We start from the raw sequence: 14968 nt of genomic DNA, 5'->3' as shown, positions 1-14968 counted from the left end.
ATATATATATATATATATAGGTCAGGATTGTCTTATAGGCTTCCATATGACTATAAGAAAACTATACAGATACCATGCATCTATTCATCTGTGTCTCCTCCTGATCATCTCCACAAAGAACATATACTGTACGGGTTATGCTTTCATCTGTTGCAGATAAAACAGGAATTGTTGATCCTTCACCATTAGGGATGGTAATTGTTAAGAATTTAGCAATTATGGTTACATTATCGATATTGCTTAGATTAGATTTCCTTTATTGTCCCACAATGGGGATATTCACACGTTACAGCAGCAAGCAAGTATATAGTACAAATGTCTTTGGTTGCAGTAACACTTTAAATTCAAGTATGCACCAACATGTTAATCTATTTTTGCCTCTGTCATTTTACATTTTAGTCAGTTGGTGTACATGATGAGATTAACTTGATTATAGCTATAGTTGGGTTAAGCTCCTTATCTGAGCAACGATTCCATGGAATTGATCCACTGGGAGCCGGCTCCCTTTGAGAACCAGTTCTCGATTACCATCCCTAGCCCTGAGCTGACATGTATAATGTGCACTTTATGTTCAGACCATTTCTTTTAACTTCTTCAGGGTCATTTGCTCTGAACCTACAGAGCTGATGGCTTGTTGTTTTTACAAATATATGGTTGGATGAAGAATATGCTAGCATTGTCCTTATTTTTTTTAGAAAATTTATTTATATATATATGATTTTTAATATGACTTGATAAAGTGCTAACTTGGACTGTGCTTTTCAGAGTGTCATAATATCAGCAAATGTGTTAAAGATTTGATAATATTTGCAATTTGACAATTAAGTCATCCACAACAATTTATTGAGGTCAGACATTTTCAGCACTGGCCCAAGCCTTTAGGTTTGAATAAACTTTATGCTGAGGTAAACTGTTGTACTGTGAGCAGATCTTACACAATCTTTCTCTCCAGTTTCTGTAAAGTTTCACTCTCCACTGCTGTTTCCAAGTGAAATACTCAGAATATCGCTTTTTATCCTGTGCAAGCTGATGGAGGTATATTCCCATTTGTTTTACTGATGTAAACTCATCAACATGGATGAAAGAATGATTTGGAGCCACTGCTTCATAATCACTTCTTGGTGGACCTAGGACGACAGGCACAGCCCCACCTTGGTAGGCGTTATACCAAAGCTTCTCTGTGATATAATCTTTGGCTTCTGAGTTCTCAAAAGCCAAATAAAAGTAGCAGTGAGAAATAGTAGGCAAGAGGTCTGCAGAGGAGAGAGGAGTCTTGGTCCACTGACCATAAACTTTAACAGGAACTATTGCACTGAGCTCTTTGTACACTTGGCTTCTTTTGTGGTGGCTCATGTAGTTACTGACCACCCAACAAACCAGAGAGCTCTTATTCACAGGGCTTTCTTCCATCACAGGTCCTTCATCTTCCTTAGGTAACAGCTCTCCATAGGGTACGGTGATATCAGCATCCCTTCTGTAGGTTATAGTCATGTTGAATATGTTTGTGAACTGCTTCAGGTTTCCATTGTGAGCAGGGGACTCCAGGGACATCCAGGCCCATCTCTGGCCCCTTGGTCGTGGTAAGTCAAGGGGCAATGTCTGGCTGCCCTGTATCAGCTCTCTGTTGTGGAACACCACTACATCAGCTGAAGGGAAAAAGGAGTGCTTGTCCACCAGTTTACAGTGTGGGACTTGATAAAGATCCCAGCATATATCACCCTTTAGACTGTATGACTTACTGAAGGGCCAGTGCCACAGCAGGATGGTAACATTTTTACTGGTGTACTGGTGGTTGTAAGTGGAGTATTTGATTCCTCTTTGCCATCCATTGTGTAAACACAGCAATAAAATGCATATCATGAAGAAGAAGATGTATGTCTTCATGGAACTGAATCTCATCTTATTAGTGTTTTAAACCCCTGTCAAAAAAAAAAGAAAGATGAAATGTCAGTCAAAGTATAGAATTTAAAGTTAGAGTCCATAGACTTTGAACAGGATATAATATAAAGATTTATTTTCCAACACTGAAATCCTGTGAACTGCCAGCTACCAGGAGTAACCTGTCCCCTCGAGGACAGATAATACTTTACAGGGCAAATATTTTGCAGATGTGAAAGTTTAAATCAGGGATGTCCAAAGTTGGTCCTCAAGGGCCGCTGTCCTGCACGTTTTAGATGTTTCCCTGCTTCATCATACCTGATTCAGATGAAATGGATCTCTTCCAAAAATTGTTAGGTTCTGCACAAGCCAGCAAGTTATGCATTGATCTGAATCAGGTGTGCTGAAGGAGGGAAACATCTAAAACCTACAGGACAACACAAGGATGTGGTCATCCCTGGTTTAAGCCAAGGGCGCAGTTTTTGTTAGAATGCAGTGAAAAATACAAGTCACCATGTTTCTGTAACATGTAGAGTGATAAAATGAGAGTTGGAGTCACAAAAACATAGATACTTAAAAAGAAAAACAGATCTTAGATGTATGCATTCAGGGACAATATTGCATTTTTCTCAAGGCAACCTTTGTTGGACTAAAACCTCCCCAAGATTTACTAGAGGGGATCAAAACAGTATGATGTGTGGCGTTTCAGCAGACAGTTTGATTTCCTTGAAGCAAAATAAAAGTTTCAATTTAATAAAAACTCATCGATTAGAAAAATCACTACTCTTAGAGGCAATGCATTTCTGTGTAGAAATTAGACCTGTCTGCACCTAAACCGCAGCAGAAACTAAGAAATATGGAAACAATTCCATTGGAAGCTGAAAGTACAAAAGTATTTGATAACTATATAGATTTATTTTCAACAACAAAACATTCTCAGAGTAATTAAATATCTGATACAGTAAAGAGTACACATGAAGATAAACTCACCACCAATGACTAATTTGCACATGTCATCAATTTGGACAAAAAAGTGAGCATAAACAGAAAAGGAGAACTGCTTTTTCTTCAACCAGGCATGGTAGGTGGGTGTGGTGTACGCTCAGCTATAGGTGGGAGATGTGAGGAAGTGACTCAGAAAGCAACGCCAGGTGTGAGATTAGAACAGCTGCTGTGTATTTCTAATCTGTCTTTATCTGCAGTTGTGTATCTGACACAGATGGTGTCAGATGTTGGAGGTTCAACTACAGTCAACATAAAAAAAGACAAAAACATTTATGGTTTGATTAGAAAATTCATGTTCTGAAATTTGACATCAAAGATTATGAAAAACAGGATTCTTCAATACATACAAGGCTTAAAATGATAGGGTTGCACTGCCTTAGAGAAGTTAAAAAATACTCACAACTTAAGCAGGACAAATAAGGAGCCTCTAACACACGATATGAAGAAAACTAATTTAACAGCGCAACTGAGATCAGTGGAAAAGCAAATGATTGAATGCTTCAGTTTAAAAAAACAAAAAAAAACACAAAGGCCATGAGAACAAGGTGACAAATAAAATTTGCTGAAGCTGCCTGGAGATGACATTAAGCAGCTAAACATAGAGCAACAAATCCCATGAGTAATGCCAAAACGTATGAGATAAACTTGTCTGATAACAAAGAACGTTTTGCAAAAGAAGAAATAAACGGTTGATTTTTCTTCTTTTTGGTGATTACTAATAAAACAGCAAAAAAAGAGAAAAAAAGAGTTTGATATTGACTGAAAGTGAGGAAGAAATCATATCTGACAACACCCAAAAGACAAAAACATGCACACACTGTTTTTGTAGAACACCATATATATGAGATTAAACTATTATTTTAAACATTCCCTCAAATTAGCCTCTGCAGTGGAAACATCGATCAAATCTAGAGAGAATATGGTGAAAGGTCCAGTGGGCACAACTTGCACTAAATATTAACTTTCCATCTTGACCATTTTGTTCCATCAAAGGAGCTATGTGCAAACGAACAGTTTTTATATAGATTTTTGCCCATAACCTTGCAGAGAAATAGATAAGAAGGCTCAGAAGTCAAACTCATTGATCAGAAAGACACAGAAACCCAAGCTTCCTTTACTAACCTGATCCTTCGATGCCTTGGCTGCTCAGTCTCCATATCACCATTTTTGGTTGTGCTGATGGATACTTGCTGGCAGCTTCGTGTGCTTAAAATTTCCAAGCCCTCTAAGGAAACTAAGGTGTGGCTCTCTTGCTGATTAATGGACATACTCTTCATCTCATTACACGCAGCCTCCTTGTGAGGCCCCAACCTCTGTCAAGCCTTCCTTTATGTAAATGTGACTCTTTACGCAAGATTATGAGCATACACAGCTGCCGTGTATGGTCATAGGGAAAGAGGAAGTGTTAAAACATCTTCTAAAGCAGATATGAGAGTTTCACAAGGGGCATCACACAAGAATGAGTCATGATCAGGAAAGTAGCGACATACAGTTGATAGTTTTAAACTTTACCTCTAGAGCAGTGATTTGCTTTATGGTACTACAAAATGCACCAGCAACAAGACAGTAATGTACATTTGTCATAATGAACAGGGCTAAAACAAATAAACAAACAAAAAAAACATCTGTGGCAGATGAAACGAGGAGACCCAATGCTATGGGATGAAGTAAAGAGGAAGATAGAAACTAATAGTAAGACACAGAACAAGGATAACCATCAGATTGGATTTTACTGCTGGAGAGAGTGCAGAGAAACAAGAGGCTGCAAGACAGATGCAGAATTAGTTTCTTTATTATTACTATTGGTAAGTTCTAATTCCATATCCCTTACCTCCCCCAGTATGTGTGAAAAAAGCCTGAAGGTGTCTGTTGAAGATCTCCCAGAGAAAAGCCTCCATCAGACGTTCCCAGTTAATCCTCATTACTTATCTGGGTTTACAAGGTCTTTTTGGCAGTCTTCCCTGTTACCAGATCAAACTCACCACCAGGTGGTGATCAGTTGACAGCTCTCTGATGTGATCTCTCTGATCTTCGACTTTTAGTGTGAGTTGGCCTGGCACCAAGTACAGTTATTAACCACCTTATGCTTGAACATGGTGTTCACTATGGACAATCCATGACTCACACAGAAGCATCAAGACAAAATGTCAGTTAGGTTTAGATTATTGTTTTGCCCAGGTGCTGTATAATTTAAACTGAACTGAACAAAATAGGAGAATTTGGAATGGAGTCCCCAGAAGTCAAAGACAATGTTATGGGACGAACAAATTCTATTTTCAAAAACTCGAATCTGAGTGAATGTGTTTGAACCTTTATTCAACTCACACTATGTACAAATTTTTTTTAAACAAATCTGGAATTTGATGCCAGCAGCACTCACCAAAAGAAGAGAGTGAACACAAATACCTGTGAGCTTTGCTTTTTCAGTTTTATATTCACAGGTATTGTACTCCCTGATTTCACTAGCCACAGCAACTTTACAACCTAAAGCCTGTCGACATCTGGTCAAAGTTTCCAGGAGGAAGCACTGGAAACTTTGCTGCTGGTTGGGCAAATGCTGATGATCAATGGAAACAAGAGGAATGAGTGAAAGTTTTACTCGAGGCCAATGGCAGCTGGAATAGGCTCCTGACAATGACCATTTCTGGCCAAGTTGAAAAAGTATCTTGTTTTGTGGATTTGTCATTTGCTAGGAATTTATACAGTTTCCAAAAGAGAAGTGCCAACATTATTTATGCATTAGTTGTGTTTCCTGTGACACACAATGCTGGTGGTCTGTACGTGTCAGTTCCCGTAAGAATCCTGGGTCTCTCATTCACAGACCAGGTTAGAATAATAGCAACATTTATGAGCATGCTTGGTATTTGTGCATGTGACTGCAATTCAATTCAATTCAGTTTTATTCATATAGCGCCAAATCACAACAGTTGTCATCTCGAGGAACTTCAATAATACAGTCCAGTTCAAGCCAATTAGAGACCAACTCATTATAATCATAATCCAATAAAATCAAAGTTAAAGTTAAATTCAAAATCAGTCCAATTCATACATACAGAGCCAATTCAAAAACAGTTTCCTAGGAACTGCAGAAGGAATGACATGGATCAGCTTGCAACTGCATGTTTGGATTCAATTGCATAATTTTTATCTGGTAAAGTATCAGAAGCCCTATATAAGTGCCTGGCATTCTTTGAATGAGGTTTATTTTAGATGGGTTTTGGATTGAAAAAGGTTTACATTCCTCAAATGTTCTTTTGAGTTTATCAATATAATCACGTTACCTCGGTTGCTCGTTCATGCCGCTTTGCATTACTAAACATAAGAAAGATCAGACCATACCTAACCCAACATGCCACCCAACTCCTGGTGCAGGCCATGGTCATCTCCCGCCTTGACTACTGCAATGCTCTCCTAACTGGTCTCCCAGCCTGTACTATGAAACCTCTGCAGATGGTCCAGAACGCGACGGCGCGTCTGGTCTAAGATCAGCCTAAAAGAACACACTTCACCCCTTTGTTCATTGAACTCCACTGGCTACCCTTAGCCGCCCGCATCATATTCAAGTCACTGATGTTCGCCTACAAAGTGCTTAATGGAACGGCTCCCATCTACTTGAATGCTCTTGCAAAGGCTTATGTCACAACTCGGTCCCTCCGTTTGTCCCAGGATTGTCGTCTAGCAGTGCCTACAGCTCGCCTAAGACAATCCAAACTCTTTTCATGTGTCGTCCCACGATGGTGGAATGACCTACCGAGCGCTACCAGAACAGGGGCGTCCCTGTCTATCTTCAAGAAACTCTTGAAAACCCAGCTCTTCAGAGAGCACCTATCCTCCTATCCTAGCACTTACCTTGTACTTACCTACCCCCTCTATCTTTGCACTTTATCTTTCTGCACTTCCTTCTATGCCTGCACTCTATCTCTACTCTGTCTCCTCTGACAAAGTCGGACTAGTGGGTTTCTTCTATGTAGTTTATTGTTAGCTTTTTGTATAGCTTGTTATCTTCATTTGTAAGTCGCTTTGGATAAAAGCGTCTGCTAAATGCATAAACATAAACAACATAAACATAATTCAGATCTGTTTTCATTACAGCACCGCCTCACAATATATGTCATCCCAAGACACTTTAAACAATGAATAAATAATTTTTTTACGAGTCCAATTAAACTAAATTATGATCCAATTCACTGTAGCACAGTTAAGGTAAATCAAAATGATCTAAACTGTTTTTCATTGCATTGCATTGTTAGTTTAGAAAAAATTAGTCGAGCTGAGGATGCAAAGACGGATCACATCAACGTTATGTTCGATTTAATTCCCTTATTCTGAGCACACATGGGGAGGCAGTGACAGAGGAGAGGTGAACTCCCTTTCAATAGGAAGAGACTTCCAGTTGAACCAGAAAATTGGGTGAAAATAAGCATTTAGAGACAGTTTATGTCTGTTAGGCCAAGATGAAACTTTGTTCACTTCTACACCCTTCTGAAAGTTACAATATCAGAAGCTCTGGCTCATGTTGTTCTTGCCTTGGTAACCAAGCCTTTATCTCAGGGAATTATGGCCCATTTGCATTTATAATTTCTCCTTTAACCCTTGACTGGGCTGGAAAACTCTCCCTTATGAGGTTTGACCAAAATTAAAAGTGCTGGATTTCTAGTCTGATATTGTTTAATATCCTCTGAAGAATTTAATTTCCATGACTCCCACCCCTATAATTCCAGTGTGAATCTTGGTTAGGCATGCGTGCGTCTCACACACACACAAATAAAAAAGTCTAATTTCAAACTGCACAAACAAATGCACATTTCCGTACGTAGGTTATAGCTACTGAATATACAATTTCTTTCAGACCACCACGCTCAAAAAAATTTAAGGGTTTTCTTTGGCTTTGAGGGGGACTTTTCCACTTATCTTTGAGAGAACAAACTTGACTAGACATGGGCAGCTGTGGCATTGATGATGGTGAGGATCTGGCAATGAACATGAGAAAACCTGGAAACTAAATACCGATTGGTGAGCAGAGAAGTACAAATACTTCAATAGTAGCACTCGGTAGGTCATTCCACCAAGTACAAATACTTTGTTACCTGACTTATGTAGAATTTTTAGGTATCTATACTTTACTGGAGAAATTATTTTTCAGCCGACTGTTTACTTCTACTCCTTGTGCAATTATCTGTACTTTCTACTCCTTACATTTTCAAAACAGCCTTGTTACTCGTATTTCATTTCGGTCTGGGTTTTTTCATCGTTCTGCTCCATTTTGGATATCTCCCAATCTTCAGCTTCATGAAACACATGTTAATGCTCAGTAGCACACATATATCGTTCTTTAATGTATTTGCATTATACTAAAATGCATTCATTTTCATTGGGCATATATGAGGCTGAAACAGGTAGCCTAGTGCATCCCATTTTTTTTCAACATTAACATTTTAAGATAACATTATAGTCATTATGGCCTTTAGAAATGTTTTCTTTAAATTGCTTTTACTACTTTTAATACGGTACTTCTACTTGAGTAAAGCTTGAGTTGATACTTCCACTTCTACAGGAGTCTTTTTAAACTCTAGTATCTATACTTCTACTTGGGTAATGAATGTGAATACTTTTGACACCTCTGTTGGTGAGTGAGTGCAGCTGAGGAGAGAAACACAGGTGACGGGGATAAAGCTGATGGCCGGGTAAGAGAAACTAAGGAAACATGGCAAGACTAAACCAGGAACTTAAAACATAACAAAACTAACAAACATGAAAAGATGAGCTTGATTTAAACTTCTGGATTCCAGAGCACAAAGTCATAGATGAGTGACAAACACAACCACGCCCTCTTGATTTAATTTATGCTGCTTTCTCGCCTGATGACACTGTCATGTGCCCTGTGTGACTGTCCTGACACATTTCCTGTGGTCTGTCTGGTTTCAGATGTCACTCCTCTAACTATGCAACCTTATATTACATTATGTCATCCAGTTGTTTCTTACTCCTTGTTAATCATATGAAACACTATCCCACATAAATACCAGCTACATGAGAATACATTTCATGCCATTCATGAATGCCGATCAGAAACTGACAAAAGGCATGTAGTCCAAACACAGTATGAACACATCAAACCCAGAAGAAAACAGGAATTGGGCTAGAGAGCCAAAACAAAAGCACAACTGACAAGAGACAAAGAGACATGGCAGAAGGAGGTGTGTCATTTTAGGTGAGATAAAGTGTCAAAATGTGTTTTCATTGTGATAATACTCCCAATTCAATTTTTTTTAACAACCTGGGAGAAGATATTTGGTCACATTTCAGTTTTGAAGGCTTTTAAATTATTTTTGAAAAAACAATGAAAAAACAAACTGAATTCATACTTCCCAAAGTTTTCAACCTCATAGACAAGTGGAGGTGCTACAAATACACTATCACAGCAATAGTTTTGGAAATAAAAAAATGATCAGCAAGAGTATGAGTGTGTCAAGTAGATCTTCCTGACCAAATAATGTAAAAAATTGATCAGAGATTATATTTGAAAGTGTGTTTGAAAAGTGACCTGTACTGTGTTGCAAAGTCGTTGTCCAGTGTGTTGGACTTTTTGTAATATTCTTCAAGATATTCTCAGACAGATTTTGTAGTGTGTTTGGGTAAAGTGTCCTGCTGGGGGAGGCTGCTGTCATCAGGGAGGGCTGTTACTGTGGGCACCCTTAAAAGTGTGACATCCAATTGAATACCATGTCACAACGAACCAGTCATTGGTTTTAATGATGTGGCTGATTGGTGTAATTCATATAGCACATAACTTATAACTTTAAGGTAATCAACAAACCTTGAATGTGCAATGATTGATTTTTTTTTACTGAATTATGTCATACATAGGTAAATATGAAGTATTGTCAACAGCTGATGTAATATAGATCTTGTCTGAAATTACTGAAAATAAATTCCAGCATCTTCTGACTTACACTCCACTAACTTAATTATTTTGATGGAGAAGGAGAGATAGCGAGCAAATCAGGTCAGACAAAGACCAAAACTGACAGACTAAAAGCCCCAGATTTCTTGCAGAGAATGTGCTGGAAGGCAGAGAGAAAGAGATCCAGATTTGCTGGTCTGACTGGTAAGGCCAGAGGGGGTGTAGGCTGCCACCTCAGTCTCTACAGGTGTGGTGTAAGCCGAACAAGTGCAGAGAAGAGAAAAAGGAGGAGAAGCAGAGGAATAGAATCAGGTGGAGTCAGGATAAGGTGGTGTTCTTTTATTTGGTGTGGACTGTGATAATCACTGTGAGTACTACCGGTTTCACCAAAACAATAAAAGTATGTGTATGTGTGAGTTAAAGAAGGATCAAAACATCTTCACATAGAAGTTTTGCCTTGTCTTTGCAATCAACAGCAACCAACTCCCAGCAGAGATAGGTAATTATTACAGAGAGAAGAAATGGCTGAGGTCCCAAAGATTGAGCTCTTTGTGAAGGTAAGAACTGTAACAACATTATCTAAAAAGAGCAATTATAAATGATCATGTATAACTGCTGTTATTATTATGTGATCCTTTTTAAAAATGTAACTCCAAACCTTACTGTTGTTTGGAAAGCCTGAAGTTATTCAAGTCATCATGTCACAGTTTTCGTTTCTGCAAATTGTTTAGTGTTTCTACCTGTTGCCTACAGGTTATCTTCAATAGTCTGGAGTTGGGCTGTTGTGAAATACAATGAGGCAATAATGGCAGAAATATAGCAGAAATATCAAATGCCATTTGAGATAAAGTCTTGTTTAAAGAGCCCCAATCCTCCATTTGAAATGTACATTCACCTCTGGCTTAACCTGTCAGAGCAGAGCAAACAAGAATACCTGTGTGAGTATTCAGTTTGCTCAGACGAATTACTAAGCTCACTCCACCACTGTAGATTTTGAGAAAATCACTGTTTCAGTGTTTATCATTTCCACCTGCAAGCACTAGAAAGTGTTTCCTTTGTCTGTCAGGCGAGCGTTGATGCTGAAAGTGTGGGGAACTGTCCTTTCTGCCAGAGGCTCTTCATGATTCTTTGGTTGAAGGGGGTCAACTTTACTCTCACCACTGTGGACATGAAGAGGTGAGAGCACTGCTTCTGCAGTAACAACTGTTTTTTAACAATTAGTTAAATATTTCCTTTATGACTTTTCCTTTATGACTAAAAAAGAGTCATAAATCTAACCAGGCAACATTTATGAGGACCCATCCATCAATCTATCAATTTAGACTGCCCCCTTGTGCCCAAATACAACTTGTTCAGTTGCTGCATGTTCTTAATAGGCTATTTATGCCCATTCATTGCTTTTTAATGTATATATGTTTTAGAAATAATTAAAATGCTTTAATGTTAAAAAAACAACAACACATGACTTTTTCTTATGGAGTATGTAACTGCAGAATAATTTGTTCCCATCTTTGTGAATGCTCCATTCTATTTGAAGGCAGACATAACATGGCCAATGGCCAAGTGAAGAACAATGGATATAGGAAGGGGATGTTTGGGGTGGTGGTAATGAAAATGAAATTAAAAAAAACTTTTGTAAATATTACACTCAAAGCAGTATTTTTCAAGTATGTCAGGACAGCTGACCAAAAATTCAGATTCTTGTGTGTATGTGATCAAAATGATCATGATTACAATGTTCATTCTTGATACTTGTAAAGAATCATTTTCAGGAAAACCTGGAGTCTGGAACAAAGAATGTGTCTCTTCCTTTGGGACTACTTACCAATTCCTCACTGCAGCTGTCTTTACTTGTTTGTTTGCGGATCTTCCTGCTTTTAGTGTTGTCTCCGGATCTTCCTGCTTTTAGTTTAGTCTCCAACAAGTGAGACAGCTTGATCATATTAAGATCAGGTGACTGACTCGTCCATTGGAGAAATTTTCACCTCTTTACCCTAAAACAATCCCTGGATTGCTTTTGCAGTATTCTTTGGTTCATAGTCTGCTTGCAATTTGAAGCATTGCCCCATATTAGCTTTGCTGCATTTGGTTGAATCAGAGCAGATGGTAAATTCTCACACATTTCAGAATGTTTCCAGTTGCTTCTTTCCTCTATCACAGTGACTCGGTTTTAGTCGAAGTCTTGCAAGACCATACCATCACTGTCTTCATGTTTTTTGCAGGCCAAATTGTGATGGCTAGACTGCTGGGTCATTGCATCTCCCCAACTCCAGCTCTTGTATGCAGTGGTAAAGACTCATCAAAATGCTCCAAGCAAAGAAAGCCAGATCATGGCTGATCAAGGCTTATCAATGTGCACAGGGAGAAAATGTTCATGGTGTTGTCCAATCCAATAGATGAGCTACAGTAGTTCAAATTGCAAAAACTGATGCTGGCATATGGCATGGTTTTTTTTTTACATATGGGGCTGCAGCTTCAAACTGCTTAGGGTGCTAAGACTTACCACTGTTTTGTGGATTCCATCCCTTGATGGTTCAGAACTATTTTAAAAGGAGGATTTCCTCAGCATTAGGCTGTTCCTTAGAATCAGATCACAAAATGTCACCACTTCAGACATATGTGTGTGGTACAAGTGGATGGCTCAGTCACCACAGACCATATCATAATATTCCTGGGGCTTTTGGTTTCTCTTTTATGATTAGACAGTAAAATTACTCTCAAAATATGTTGTTATATTAAAGCCAAACTTCTTTTTGTCAGAATAATGATCCTAAAAAGGGGTGGTGTGTTTTAAAATGGTGTAGGTTTAGTTATAAGTGAACCTGACATGTTTTTTTAACTGGATTTGTTATGTTTTAGAAATTTGGAAGAAATTAAGCTGATCATTTGACCAATTCTGCTATAAAATAAATCTTTGCTGATTTGTTGAGTGTTTTCTGGTTGCAGGGCACCAGATGTGCTAAAAGCTTTGGCTCCAGGCTCTCAGCCACCTTTCCTCCTCTACAATGATGAAGTGAAAACGGACACGAACAAGATCGAGGAGTTCCTGGAGGAGAACTTGGCCCCACCTACGTGTGTGGAGTTGACCCTATTTGCATTCAAACATACAATGTATTGTGCAAAAGTCCTGTGCTGCTCCAGTTCTAACGAGGGATGTACTGTCCTTTTTAAGGACACCTAACTACTTTTCATTGACCTATGAATCATTCAAGCATTGAAGAAGCACCAAACTCAAGGAATGAACCAGTGTTGTGTTATGTCTACACATGCCCTATTTTTCAAACAGTGTATACATATATTATATAAAAAATATGGGGTTTGCACAGTACAGTATAGGGATCTCTGAAGCCACACCCTGAGCATCATAAAACTTTAATAACATTTATTTTACCAACGCAGGTATCCAAAATTGTGTTGTCGATACAAAGAGTCCAATGGAGCTGGGGAAGACATCTTTCGGAAATTTTCAGCATACATTAAGAATCCAAATCCTGGGTTAAATGACAGTGAGTCAGACTTCAGAGATTTACAGTCACTTTTGCTATGTATATATTGTCACATTCTGGGACACATCACCATAAAGTTAACAAAAGTCTGCTGCATCTTTTCTGTCTCTCAGTGTTGGAGAAGAAATTTCTATCAACTCTGGTGAAGCTGAACATGTACCTAGAGACGCCTCTCCCTCACGAGTTGGACCAGAACCCAAATGCCAATGAGTCCTCACGGCTCTACCTGGATGGTGACTCCTTCACCTTGGCAGACTGCAACTTGCTTCCCAAACTCAACATTGTAAAGGTGAAAGGAGTTCAGAAGTCCTTAGTGTAGAAAAACTTTATCTCCGAGGAACAGAGATTTGTTCATGGTTTTATATTTGGTGGTTACAGGTATGTAAAATCCATTATTGAACCTTTTTCTGCTTACATTCTTAAAATCCTTCCTCCCTCAGGTTGTGTGCAAGAAGTACAGAAACTTTGACATCCCCGCAGAGCTGAAGGGCCTGACACGTTATCTGGATAATGCCTACAAACAAGATGAGTTACGTTACACCTGCCCAAATGATTCAGAGATTCTCATTGCCTACCACTCTGTGGCCAAATACCTGAACAAATAGAGCAAGAGTGAGTGATGATGCAGCATGCATGAAACCAAAGAACAGAAATGGAGATAATGTTGACAAAAAGGTGAGAAAGTGTTCGATAACTGTGCATGATGTGATAAAGTTGGATTAAATTGCATGACAAAAGCGTTTTCAGTTACATGTTTAATAATTTCCTTATATTGCAAAATGTCTTTTATATTATGGGTACAGTGTTATTGATTGTACTGATGTGAAATTGTTTTACAGCCTCTTTAAGAAATAAAGAAAAAAAGAAAAATACAGTGCTGTAAATCCCAAAGAACATTTGTGTTATGTCTCACTGTGCATGTATGTATTGAAACCAAGCATATTAGTAAGAACAATCGATTAAACAAAAAAATATTTTAGAATTAATCAGTTTTTCAAAATGTTCAAATTGACTCTAGTGTGAACATAAAAAAACAAATGGTTTAAACTGAATATGACCCTTTACATCCTTTTGTAAATTAGTTTATGTATCCGTCACTACTTTTAGTGGTGATTCCACGGTTTGACTTTAGCATCTATTCTATTTAACTGAAATAAACTGGTGAAGGAAAAGAAAAAAACTAATATATGGTTAATATTAAAGGCTTCATTTGAAAGTTTCATTGTGTTGAAGTATGTCATTGTATGAATGTTGTGAGATTATAATGAAAACAGTCTTGAGATACACTGAGCAGCACTAAAGTAGTCTTAAATTCCTAACTTGTTAAACATTGCCTTAAAGTTGTCACTATCATTGGTCAGCAGCGATGATTACTTTTTTAAAACATTTTTTTAAACAATGATGGTAGATTTTTTCCCCATGACAAAACTGAGCATGAGATCAAGTCAGTTTGTCAGATTACTTATCGAGTTGTGCTGTTTGCTTTGATACAGTGCTAAAGACCATACCAATATCCATCCATCCATCCATTATCTATACCCATTTAATCCAATTTAGGGTCGTGTGGGAGCTGGAGCCTATCCCAGCTGCCACCGGGTGAGAGTCGGGGTACACCCTGGACAGGCCGCTAGTCCATCACAGGACCACACAGACAAATGAGACACACAGCCATGCA

At 38.3% G+C, this 14968-nt stretch overlaps 2 protein-coding genes across 3 annotated transcripts; one reads left to right on the top strand and one right to left on the bottom strand.

Annotated features, from left to right (window-relative positions):
- Positions 1-816: 816 nt before the first annotated feature.
- On the bottom strand, positions 817-4036 carry fut7 (fucosyltransferase 7 (alpha (1,3) fucosyltransferase)). Its single transcript, XM_072372318.1, has 2 exons — positions 4006-4036; positions 817-1919 (listed from the first exon to the last, which is right to left on the bottom strand). Exon 2 carries the CDS (start codon positions 1897-1899, stop codon positions 850-852), a length of 1050 nt encoding a protein of 349 aa, XP_072228419.1. The 5' UTR covers positions 1900-1919; positions 4006-4036; the 3' UTR covers positions 817-849.
- Positions 4037-10299: 6263 nt separating this feature from the next.
- clic3 (chloride intracellular channel 3) lies at positions 10300-14018 on the top strand. Of its 2 annotated transcripts, none has more exons than XM_072372110.1 (6): positions 10300-10344; positions 10854-10963; positions 12734-12859; positions 13187-13293; positions 13407-13582; positions 13734-14018. In XM_072372110.1, exons 1-6 carry the CDS (start codon positions 10309-10311, stop codon positions 13896-13898), a joined length of 720 nt encoding a protein of 239 aa, XP_072228211.1. In that variant the 5' UTR covers positions 10300-10308; the 3' UTR covers positions 13899-14018. The 2 variants fall into 2 exon arrangements, with proteins under 2 accessions (XP_072228211.1, XP_072228210.1); XM_072372109.1 differs by lacking the exon at positions 10300-10344 and adding an exon at positions 10543-10725.
- Positions 14019-14968: the final 950 nt, after the last annotated feature.

Source organism: Leuresthes tenuis, unplaced genomic scaffold (genome assembly GCF_036924035.1).
Source record: "Leuresthes tenuis unplaced genomic scaffold, fLeuTen1.0.hap1 SCAF_19, whole genome shotgun sequence".
Lineage (NCBI taxonomy): Eukaryota > Metazoa > Chordata > Actinopteri > Atheriniformes > Atherinopsidae > Leuresthes > Leuresthes tenuis.
This window is presented reverse-complemented; position numbering and strand designations above follow the sequence as displayed.

Bases quoted from the DNA above. Each gene is read 5' to 3' on its own strand.
- clic3 (XM_072372110.1), top strand. From the start codon at position 10,309: ATGGCTGAGGTCCCAAAGATTGAGCTCTTTGTGAAG. The intron at 12,860-13,186 runs GTGTGTGGAGTT...TTACCAACGCAG, and splicing joins GAGAACTTGGCCCCACCTAC to GTATCCAAAATTGTGTTGTC. The intron at 13,583-13,733 runs GTGAAAGGAGTT...TTCCTCCCTCAG, and splicing joins CCAAACTCAACATTGTAAAG to GTTGTGTGCAAGAAGTACAG.
- fut7 (XM_072372318.1), bottom strand. From the start codon at position 1,899: ATGAGATTCAGTTCCATGAAGACATACATCTTCTTCTTCATGATATGC.